Source organism: Simochromis diagramma, unplaced genomic scaffold (assembly GCF_900408965.1).
Source record: "Simochromis diagramma unplaced genomic scaffold, fSimDia1.1 OVJJ01000216.1, whole genome shotgun sequence".
Classification (NCBI taxonomy): Eukaryota; Metazoa; Chordata; class Actinopteri; order Cichliformes; family Cichlidae; genus Simochromis; species Simochromis diagramma.
The window spans coordinates 280,791-292,966 of NW_024386883.1; the positions used below are offsets into that span (position 1 = coordinate 280,791).

The 12,176-nt window shown below is 40.7% G+C and overlaps 1 protein-coding gene across 1 annotated transcript; it reads left to right on the forward strand.

Moving 5' to 3' along the window:
- The first annotated feature begins 887 nt into the window (after positions 1 to 887).
- Positions 888 to 6,114, forward strand: LOC120734139 (transgelin-like). The gene is made up of 5 exons (XM_040032726.1): positions 888 to 1,062; positions 4,066 to 4,252; positions 4,347 to 4,518; positions 4,651 to 4,753; positions 4,863 to 6,114. Exons 2-5 carry the CDS (start codon positions 4,073 to 4,075, stop codon positions 5,011 to 5,013), a joined length of 606 nt encoding a protein of 201 aa, XP_039888660.1. The 5' UTR covers positions 888 to 1,062; positions 4,066 to 4,072; the 3' UTR covers positions 5,014 to 6,114.
- Positions 6,115 to 12,176: the final 6,062 nt, after the last annotated feature.

A 12,176-nucleotide genomic window follows, 5' to 3' on the forward strand; every position in this document is an offset into this window, starting at 1 on the left:
TCGTGTGTGCTACTTGTTTAGTTCAAAGAAAATAACCCAAAGTCAAATAAAAAAAAAATACATTTATGACGGTGGAAGTACAGCTGACTGCTACTGAAAGTGTGTGCAGATACAGTTTATGTGCAGAAAAGAGGAAACGTTCAACTACAACCAAACCTTTCAAGTTCTATCAGACGTCTGTCTGACACAAACCTTCACTTATATTAAAGCTTCCCAGCATTTTTTAACACCTACACTCATGATGAGCGGGTTTAATTGATGACTTCAGACAGTGATAGCTTCAAACAGTCATTTCATGAGAACTCTGCAGGTCCTGACTTGCTTCTATGGACAGTGGCTGACAAGGCTGAGATGCCTCAGAGGGAGTGTCCCCCTCTATAAACTGTGCGTTGTATCTGTTGAAAGTGTGTACAAAGCCAAGAGCAAGTTTCAGCTATAAGAAAAGACACTGTGACTGAAATAAAACCCTGACAGAGAGGAAGGGGGATTTACATTTGACATCTGCTTGCTGTCTCTTTCAGTTTCGGCCTGATTTGAAAGACCACAGTGAGCAGCAGTTTGATTTAAGGCACTAAAAACTCTCGTACATGCGCTCCCCTGCTCTCTAATTACTGGAACTGCCTTTCCCGTGCTCTGTCAGGCTCCACTCGAGGATTTGATCATCCCTGCCTCCCTTCAGTCCTCCTAATCCCGTCTTGTTCTTCAGTGGTAAAGGCTGAAATTCAGAGAATTCTTTTCAGTGACCACACCAAACTCTGAAGTCACATGTCTTGTTTTTCCCTTCCCGCCCGTCTCCTAAATAAGGAATTACAATTTGAGGGGGGAAAAGGAGAAAGAGCGTAGGGGCGGGTCATAAGAGTGAAATAAGAGGACCTGAAAGGCGTAGCTCTCTCTTGCTCCCTCTTTCTACTGAAGTGTAACACTTCAGGGGTGTTTGCTGCGCTTAATCCTGCCACTTCTGTACTGTGCACTCTGCACTGTGTTATAGAGGAGGAAGAAGAGCAGACACACAGCAGCGCCAGACCAACCCCACCTGCATTCACCAGAAAGCTACTACACAAAGTAAGTAAAGGCTCCTCTTCTTTTCCTCTCAGTTTTTTTGCTTTTTTTTAATTCTCATCAGCAGACATTTTTCTGCTTCTTTATGGATCTTGTGGCTGATTCTGGTGCAGAAAATATGAAAAATATGATACTGCTTCTCATGCTCTCCACCCTTGCTCTCTGTCTCCTTCCCCCTTGCTTGTGTTTGGTCATACACAGGCCGAGGCAATACACTGAGTTAATATTTAGCCATTCCTGTGTGGATTCTGCGTGAGCCTGTGCATTCTTCTGTTATAAAATCCCATTTTGTTTTGTCTGGCTTCTCCTCTGAACACGCACCTCGTGCTCACGGCATGTGAGACCTAACAATTCCAGGAAATGTTAACAGGTTCAGCCTCTGACAAACCTCTCATCGCTACTGCCTAATAGTATATAATTTTCCTCTTCAGGGTATGTTTTGAACACCAGGTTGTTGGTTCAGAAAGGGGCAACTGGCAGCTTGCTGCTGCCACATTTTTTGTTAGATTTATGGGCCTTGATAAAGTTTTATAGTTTGAGAAACTGACGTTAGGTGGTGACTGCTATCTTTTGTCATGAGGTGGAAATACAACAGTGGGGACTGTGCAAGATGAAGGAAGGCAAGAGCATGAAGAAATAATCTCGGTCTGGATCCACCGTGTTCACATAGTAAGGATTTCAACATGAGCTGATGGTGCAATTTTATGAAAGCTGTGCAAGCCTCTTGTAACAGATGTCTGCAAGTTACTAGAATATGATTGTTTAACAGTTTGGAGGGTGGAGTGAGACAAATGACTGATGATGAGTAACTCGGTCACATATGGAACGACATCTGAGTAACTTAACGGTGTCTTACTCAGATTTCTAACGGTTTCTAGTTTAAACTACACAAAACAGGCATTAAAAAGTCCCACTGTGTCAAACTGAAGCAGAGGATTAATAAAACGATGGTGTACAGTAAGACGTCTGGGAGAATGAAGGCTTCAAATACTAGATTTAGTGGATTCTATGATCATGCAGTTTAAATGATTAATCTGCAGTGTTCTCCTCTCTGATTAGAAAAACACACACACACACCCACTATAAGACATGCACTAATTAGGTATGATAATGATCAGGAAGTGTTCAGTTATTCATCTTACACAAGTTGTAAGTATGATTTGGTCATTTAGAGGTGTTACGTACAATTTCAGCTGAGTGGCTGTTTAAGCTTCAAATCATTTTGTGGTCGTACCCCACTGTGGGGTGAGATTGTGAGATGGGAGGGAGTAGATGTGACTTTATGATTACAAGATGTTCCCACTTGACCACTCCCAGTTATGTTTTTAAGTGCACAGCTCTATGTGAGCTTCTAAGTCACGCTTCCATAAACACCTGCGCACACACTCCTAGTTGCAGTTTTACAATTATGCTTAGGTGGACAATCATCCCTGGAAATGCTGCTGCGAGTTACAGCGACATTGGCCATTTAATGTGTCACTCATACATCAGATTTCACGCTCAACACGGGGTTAATCTGAAAGAGCGCCTTCTCTGATTTCGTCATTCCTTGCAAGACGTTCAGGTCCTGATGTTTGCAGCTGCTTGATGTAACGGGCATGTCCGGACACCACACAGATGGAAGTCGTCTGATTGAGAAACAGGCTACTTAGGAGTTTGCATGGCTGAGTATTTTCCTCGCTCTTGCCGCTGTTAACAAACAACTTTTGGAATAACTCTGGAGACAGGAAGACACTTATCCTCCACATGACCACATAACCACTGCAACCTTAGACAATGAACAGAGAACAATGTGTGTGTGTGTGTCTATAGCAGCTCCAGCGTGGAGCTGTGGACACAATGATAAACTGTCAAACTTTCAACACATATTGCGTAACACTAATCCTCTGTTTGGCTAAAGGTGTGCCTGTATGTCCTGGAGCAACATCTATCTATATAATTCTAAGTGTATATTAAAGTCTGCAGAATTAAAAACAGATCCTCCAATTTTTTACGAGTCAGATGTGATTCTGGATCCTGATATTTGCAGAGCACCTGCTTACCTTAGATGTTAAATGTGCAGATATTATCACAGTAAATTAGCACAGTAAATGGAGAAAAAAGGGGAGAACGAGCTATAATCATCCCCATCTGTTATGTGAATTTGTGGAAAATTCCAAAGTTGTTGTGCCGTTGTGCAACTCTGTGATTTGGATCTGTAAAAGCAAATCGTGTATTGCGATAGTATTTCTCTGATTAGCCGGCTTTTTGTTTTTTTCTTAAAGACCGTTTCCATAGTGAGCAACACTATGTTGTTATGTTTAGATTCCTGTATATACACAGCTACCTTAGTCAGGAAGGAAATGACAGCTGAATGTGCAAACAGGATGGAGGGAGTAGGGTGGTTTGGCTGAGGCCAACAGGAAGTTCTTTGTGCATTAATATGTCAGATAAACCAACCATAATTACTTTCAGAGTGCAACAAAGTTGGAATTCCTCAAGTCATTAAACACTTTAATTTCCATTGTCAGAAATGTATTTGCTAAATAGCTGCACTGCTGCGGCCTGGATAATGGAAAACTCAGATTATTGTGTGCATTGCATGGTTAGTACCCTGCTCACGCTCTTGTCCTCAGGTCGTCATCGGCTTCTTTTCTAATCCATCTAACCCTGACAGTATGGCAAATATTCGTATTTGTTTCATACATAGCAGAGATTTGAGACATATGAAGAGCGCACTAACTTCAAATGATAAATGAGCCTCTTGAGGTGTGAAAGTGACGACCAACAAAAATATGCTCACTTTTAGAAAGTCTCCTCAATCTAAAAGTTTCAAAGTAACAGCTCCTCATAAATAACAGAACATTCAGTGGAAACACATTCACTGGATTGATTGCATCTGTGGGTGTGAGCGGGGCAGGCATCGGTATGTGAACACTATTAAATCTATCAGATATTAGAATGCTGCCAGGGAGTGGAGTTTGCTGAGCTACCAGCCTATCTAACATTGACTTTCCCTTCCATTAGGATTACAATGGCAAACAGAGGTCCCTCCTATGGTCTGACCCGTGAGGTTCAGAGTAAGATTGATAAGAAATACGATCCAGAACTGGAGGAAAGGCTGGTGGAGTGGATCGTTGCCCAGTGTGGATCTGGAGTCGGTCGGCCCCAGCCCAACAAGACAGGCTTCCAAAACTGGCTCAAGGATGGATGTGTGAGTTCTAGTTTTGCAGAAGTGTAAATGTCCTTATAAAGCATTGTAATTCACTTTATGTGCAGTGTATTGAGAGGACTCTGTGTGCGTCTAGGTGCTGTGTGAGCTCATCAACAGCCTGTATGGAGCCAACAAGCCAATCAAGACCATCAAGAGCTCTGGCATGGCATTCAAGCAGATGGAGCAAATCTCCATGTTCCTCAGAGCAGCTGAAAGTTACGGAGTCACCAAAACTGACATCTTTCAGACTGTAGACCTCTTTGAGGGTAAGATAACCAACCAACCAGAGCTTTTCTTTACTGTAACAATTGAGACTCAAATAAGGGAAAATACAGTACAGGTTCTCCTCCTTGTATTTCCGTGGGCTCTGTTGATGTGAGGATGTTGCATGTCTGCAGGCAAAGATCTGGCTGCTGTCCAGAGGACCCTGATGGCTCTGGGAAGTGTGGCTGTCACAAAGGGTGATGGGAATTACAAAGGAGACCCCAGCTGGTTCCATAAGTAAGCTTGTCCTCCTTGTCCTGTAAATATGCTAGCCTCTGAGGAAAGATGAAACGCAAAGGAGGTTTGAAGATTGAGCACTGACTGATGTCTGTTTGTGTGTGTGCAGAAAAGCCCAGGAGAACAGGAGAGATTTCTCGGAGGAACAGCTGAAAGAAGGCCAAAGTGTCATCGGCCTGCAAATGGGCACAAATAAAGGAGCATCTCAAGCTGGCATGACAGGCTACGGACGCCCCAGGCAGATCATCAACAACCCCTGAACCGGAGCAGTTCTTAAACCGCCCTCCTTCTGCCCTCTGGAAGGCCATTGAGCAAGGAGGAAGAGACTTTGACTCTTACCTTGAATATGAGGAAAAATGTGACCTGACTGTTTTTCAGATTTTAACGGGACCAAAATAGGGACCAACGAGAACAAGTGCACATGTAGATCTTTAACAGTAGAAATCAAACATTTAACAATGTTTCTTTTGTTTGACTCATTGTAAATAATTTTTTTTGTTACAGAATCAAAAACAGTTGCTTTGCATGTTTAAACTCATTACCTTAAAATCATTACTGGAGACCACAATGTTAGACATGTTTGATTTCTTACCTTGCACAGACAGGGAGCTTCAGACCATTTCATTACAACAAAGAAAATCTGCTTGCAGGGACTTGAAACCTGCGTGAGAGAAGAAATCCCCAGAAATCCCCCACTTTCAATGTTCTGTTTGCTTTATTCTTTCCTGTAACATCTGCATTATTGCAGTCAATGCCTCTTCTCAAAACTCTAGCAGCGCGCACATTCAAGGACACCAAAGATGTAAGACTCTGTCATGAAGTCTTTAATTTAATGATGATGTTCATTATTTAGTGTACACTGTCTTTGTTGACTTTATTCTTTCTGTCCTTCTGATGACATAGCTGTCAATTCATGGACGTCAGGATGTACTTAAATACACCTCCGAGGATTTTTCTGAGTATTTTCCCCACAACAGCTGCAGTAAGACACAGATGTTTTACTGTGTCTTACTGCAGCTTTTCTGGGTACTTAGTGTTACAGCTTCACAGATTACAACCTTAAGCAGGTACCAAGTTGCAGCTGATTCAATTTGTACTGGAATGAAGTAAAAACTTAACGAAAGGTAAGACACGTACAGTTTGCTGTGGTTTACAGTAATGTTAGTAGGTTATAACAAACGCATCCAGTAATACAGCCAAGTTTAATTAACTTTAGAAAATAAACTGCCTGGTTTGAAAAAGGTATAAACTACACTTGTGTGTGTTTTTACTGTTCTATTACATAATCTATTGTTAGACGCCGTGAGTCAATCAAAATGTTGGACCGCCTCTTTGAAATAAAGTTTGATTTAACTTTTGAAGAAGCCTCTTTTGTAATGAATCTATGGCCTAAGGAAGTGTGTCCTGTTCACACTCAATGATGTCACCGTCGCTATCATGACTCTTGATAACTGGTAGCTGGTAAACTGCAACCTATGTGCCTAGCAACAGATAATAAAAACATCAGAGTTTCTGCAGGTAGTCAGGGCGACACGTTTGTGTGCCGTAAAGCTGAGCTGTACTTTAGAGAGAGGTCAGCTAAGGCTGCCAAAGGCAAAGGTGAAGAAAATAATGTAAGGGAGTAATAAATAATGTTGGACTTTGCCTACTTTGATGGAATAAGAGAAGCCAGGGGAAGACTATCGTTATCGCTGCCAGGGTTTTGTTTATACTGTGTTCTTGCTTTGGTCCAGCTTAAGCTGTTCAGCATGAAATGACTCAGAAACAGCCAGAGATGGAAAAGAGCAGCAGTAGAGAGAAAACAGTAAAAGAAGATGCTTTGATGAAAAAAGAGGAAAAAGTGCAGCTTTAAAAAATAAAAAATATATATCCAGATGGAGTCTGGAGATTAAGGTGGCTTGGGTCAGAAGGAGTACAGGTCATGACAGAGGAGGATTTCAGATAGTAGAGAGCATTTCCAAAAAAGGACGAATCATTGCAGGAGGAGGGTTAAAAAGAGACTTCCTTTTCCTCTTCCTTCTTAGCAGGAAACTGCGTAGGTGCTGACACAAAGGGGGTAAATTAGTATAATGTAAATGGAGGTGGAACCAGTGTGGAGCAAAGACAACAACACTGTAGGTTATCCATCAAAGCGCAACATGTACTTGTGTTTTTATAGTGACTTATTTTCACAATAAAAGCATTAGTCTGAGAAAATTGATGACTTTGAAGATAGCAAGCAACTTAATACTACTAATAGAGCCCATTCTGCTGTTGATAAGCTGTGGCCCATTAGCGTCAGTGTGACAGCAGCTGTTATCTCTGCCAAAGCCCAGACTGTTATAAGAGTCAAGATGTGTGTATGATTTCAAAACTAATATTTATTTCAACACTAGCAGACATGCGTGGAGTGTTAGTGCCAAATCAGCACCAATGAACTCTTGAGTATCACAACATATACCCAAGTTTATTTGCACATCCACTGATATAACAAGCAAGTTTTTTCTTTTTTGGTCATTGCAACACATGACAGATAATCTACTGTATATTTCTCACTCACTATGTGTTAATAGACCTCTCTGCATTGAATCATATCTGTTATTAATCTCTGTCTCTCTTCCACAGCATGTCTTTATCCTGTTTTCCTTCTCTCACCCCAACCGGTCGCAGCAGATGGCCGCCCCTCCCTGAGCCTGGTTCTGCCGGAGGTTTCTTCCTGTTAAAAGGGAGTTTTTCCTTCCCACTGTCGCCAAAGTGCTTGCTCATAGGGGGGTCATGTGATTGTTGGGCTTTTCTCTGTATCTACTGTACAATATAAAGCGCCTTGAGGCAACTTTTGTTGTGATTTGGCGCTATATAAATTAAACTGAATTGAATTGAATTATATATTTCTGTTTGAAGGGGCAAAAACTTTACCAAAGTTAATGTGTGGATTCGGTGCCCATTTGCTGCCTTTTCATCTCTGCTAAGCTCCTTTATTGACTGAATATCTACACTCCCCGGCATCTTTTCCAGGTACAACTGCTCAGCTGCTCATTTACGTAACTATCTCTCATTAGCCAATCAGATGGAAAAAGTGGAAAAAGTTGCTGGTCTGATGAGTCTTGATTTCTGCTGAGACATTTCAGTGGTAGGGTGAGAACCTTGTTGAATCTGTGCCATGAAGAATTGAGGCAGTTCAGAAGGTAAAAGGGGTTTTCAACACAATACTGGCAAGGTTTACTTAAAAAAGTGCCAGGCACATGTATGTATACACTTTTACTCCTTGCTTTTGCTACCTTATCTTCTCTTTTACATAACTAATGATTAGTTAGTGATTTATTTTTCCAACTGTTTTAGAAAGTTGTGGTAAACACGGTGCCTTGAGGTTTCACAGATTTAAACTGTGTGAATAACGTGTGCAGAAACTCTGTGGTGGTGGGACCAGAACAAGTTATTTAAACTGGGTGTAACTTGATTTGTGTAACTAAACCCGAAACAGGAAAAACACACTTGCCCTTCTTTTATGCATAACGATCCCTGAGTGAGGAGCATCACTCCACAACAGTGGCGCTAAATACAGTGGTTGAACTGTTTTACTTCCAGGGAGGTGCTTGTGTAACTATTTACATAGATTTAAATAGCAGTTTGAGGCAAAACATTGTTCCTGACCCGCAGTGCTGAAAGGCAGCTGAAATTAGTGAACCTGAAAAACCCATCTGTTACATCTGAATTATCCCACAAACAAACAAAAACACACGTCACTCAGCTCTTCCTCTTTTTTTTCTCATAGTCGCAGTCTTTTTTCTTTTTTTTTCTTCAGATAATTTGAAAGAGAGTAGTGGTGCGCAGCGTTTTTTGATAGAAGGCCTTTCATTCCTATCAAGGTTTTGATGAAAGTGTGACTGGGCTCACCGCTGTGGAAGGTACTTTGCTGCCATGGAGGGGCATAACAGGGCGGATTATGATCGCCTTGAGATTAGAGAAGCTACTTTTTTTGAGCCAGTTTGAATCTTTGGACCAGCTGGGAAAATGTGACAGGGGAAGATGATGTAACACCTACTTCCCCTTATTCAGCCACTGCAGTGCTGCTGGGTAAGACACATGAGGGTTGGGAGTAAAGCCCCCCTCGCTCCAGTGGCTGCAGGAAAGGGCTGATTCCATTACGCCAAAAGGTCATTTGGGAACCACTTAACTATGCAAGTTTCAGCATTTATTTATTCAGCGGTGTCTCAAGAAGAAGGTTACAACATTGCATACAGATATCATGACACAATGAGTAACTTCTGTTTAATTTCTATAAGGACCTAAACATGCAAGCAAGAACCAGTCAGACCGAAAGCCATCTGGCCCAAACCTGAAAATCCATGTAACTCAAACGGCCTTTCAGTCTGATTATCAGGCTAGAACTAATGCTACTGTTAGTAAAGTTAGTTAGGCGGGACACTGATTGACGCAGTGGAAAAGTTTTTGCACACCATTTTAGAGCCCTGGCTTCAGTCCATGACAGTAGGACTTCTGGCTTGTTTAAAGTGAACAGTGAGAAGCCAGTGAGGGATTGCATGCTTTTTCCAAGACTAGTGACTACTACTGGCTGCTCTGTGTGCTCGGTTTCACAGAGTCCTTTTCACAATCACCAACAAAAACTGCTATGGCCTCCTTCAAGAAAGTTCAAGAAAGTAGTTTGTCTGTTTCTTAGCTGTTTTGTATGTATTTGAATGAGAATTGATCCTGTAGGTTTTAGATATCACCCTGGTTCAACACACCTGAATCAAATGATTAGTTCATTACCAGGACTCTGGACATGTTGAGGAGGTTATTTAGCCATTTAAACAGCTGTGTTGGATCAAGGACACATCTAAAACCTGCAGGACACTGGCCCTTGAGGCCTGGAGTTCCCCCTCCCCTGGGATACGTAGTGTGAATGGGCCAAAACTGGAAATCTGACATCATGTTTTTAAAATATAAAACAAAAAATGGGCGACACTGCCCTGATGTTCTCATAGAAACATCATAAACACAACTTATTCTTCTGGGTCAAAGGAATGAATTCATGCAGGGACGTTTTAAGTCTCACTGTTAGGTTCTCTGTTTTTTGTTAATGAAGTATTGAAACCAAACACATAACTACTACATACATAACTAATTGACAGAATGTCCAACTTCCACCTTCATAAAGTTCTTTTGTTTTGTCCGTAAAGGAAATAAAACCAAAGGTAAACAAAGTGATTTTATTACTTTCAAAAATGTCTATTCATATTGTAATTATATCCTATCATGAATTATTTTATCTGCAGCAGTCATGTGGCGAACCTATGATAGCTGCAGTATGCTAACTTCCCCAGTTTCCACACAACCCCTTTGATTTAAGGTGTTTCCATCGCCATCACAAATGAACTCCATTTATTTTTAAGCCCTTCAATCTAATCTAACAATGAAAAATGAGAACTATAATCTGATAACCTAACTATCTGTACAACTATACAGTTCAATTCTAGCATACTGGATACACATTTAAACTTTTTTTTAAGTTCCAAACTTCCACAAACCAAAACGTTGACAGCTGATTTATATGTTTACCCATGACTGGATCAGTTGTGTTATGATAGGCATTGTTTGTAGATATGTAATTTCATTCAGGGGAAAGTTTGAATTCAATTTATTTTTATTTTGACAATAATAATGGCTTTTGCAATAGATGTCATGCCATAAATGAGAGGGGATAAAATTTTAATGCGCTTTGTGGGCGAGTTTGATTTGTACACAATGTCAGGAAGGGACGTGAGAGGTTACGAGTGACGCCTTCTTTTCAAAAGTCACAGTGCTGGAGCATAAATCTCATCAAAAACGGAGAACAAGCAAGAGCTGTGTGAAAAAATAGAAGAGACGCACATTTTAGAGACAAGCGCAGGTTTAGAAACATTAACTTAGAACACACTATAGGTAGAGAGACTAGCTTTCAATATATATAATAACATATTTATCTATATCTATAATGTATATATTTTTATACATTAGGTGAAATCAAAAATATTGATATGCTTCTTGCACTCTGTGTGGCTTTGTGAGGTCATTAAATGACAACACAAAAGGCTGCAGATAAAGAATGATCGCCTCAGGTGAAAGGCCTTTCCAGACCAAAGACCTGCTGAATTCATTTTAGGATCCAGACAGTAAAGGAGAGGTGCATTGTAAAAAATAAGTGAATATAGGAGGATTATTCAATAACCTGGTCAAATAGCAGAAAGGCCCTTTGGAAGGCTCAGTGTGAGTGAAAAAACTTTTTTTATGTATCTCCAGAGGAAATTTATTAGAAATATGGTGAGTATTTATTACACCGTGAGCATTTCACAGAGCAAGGTTAGCATTTATTTTGTTGCATTGACTCTTTATATCCACATACAACTACAACTGTGGTTTTCCAAATGCAGAAAGGGAAAATAACAGTGGGGACTCAGCTGGAGACTGCAATTTTAGATTATAAATGAATGGTAAAGGATAAGATGTCACATCACTTATAAAATTACCTCCAGCGTAGCTTCCCTAGAAATACAAGTAAACGAGTCATTGGCATGAATATAGCATCAGAAACCGCAGAGGAAGGTGCTGTGGTATCGCTGCATGTGGTGTTTGCTCTTCATGTGGTGGCACTGAATGAATTTGGGTCAGATGTTGTGTAACATAAATTAGGAGGCAGGTGTTTTCCCCTGTTGGTGTTTTGAGGCAGAGGGCTGAGAGCTGAAAGGTTAGTCCGCAGTTCAAATCCCTTTGAGAGGAAAACAAAGCTGTGAGGGGAGAAGGGGACGAGCTGAAAGCTCGTTGATTGATTGATTCTTACTTAACCTGCCAAAACTCACCGTGTACTTCATCGCCTAATCAACATCAGTGTTTTACCTGACTTTGTTTCTACGAAGGTGTGCTCTTGCTGGAGAGGTATGCAGGCCTAATTGAATCACACACACACACAGGTCTCCTGGTAATAACAAATCAGACCTTCCGATGTAAATAGTTGCTCTGTAGCTAAAGCAACCACAAACAATTTATTACAGGGACTTTTTTGAGTTGTTTGAATTTCTGCTTTTATCATAACAGCTTCTGCATTTCATTTCCTCTGAAACGACATAATCTGATTGTGACATGTGACAGGATGATCTTAACCTTTTACTTCACAAAGGTCTCAGAACAACAACAACAACAACATATGAGGCCCATCATACACTAAATGCAAATCACATTGTATGATGAAAGAAACAGAACCCCATGAGTGAAATATGACCAATTCAGGCTGGAAATAGAGCAACTTTTTTTTAACCTCTTAGGACCTGGCGTCCACGTATGTGGACATCACATTTTGGCTTGTCTAGACCAAAATAATACATTTTGCTCTACAAAGGCCTGATATCCAGATACGAGGATGTTATACTGCCACTTTTCTATCAAAATGTAAAATAAATGTCCTTATATG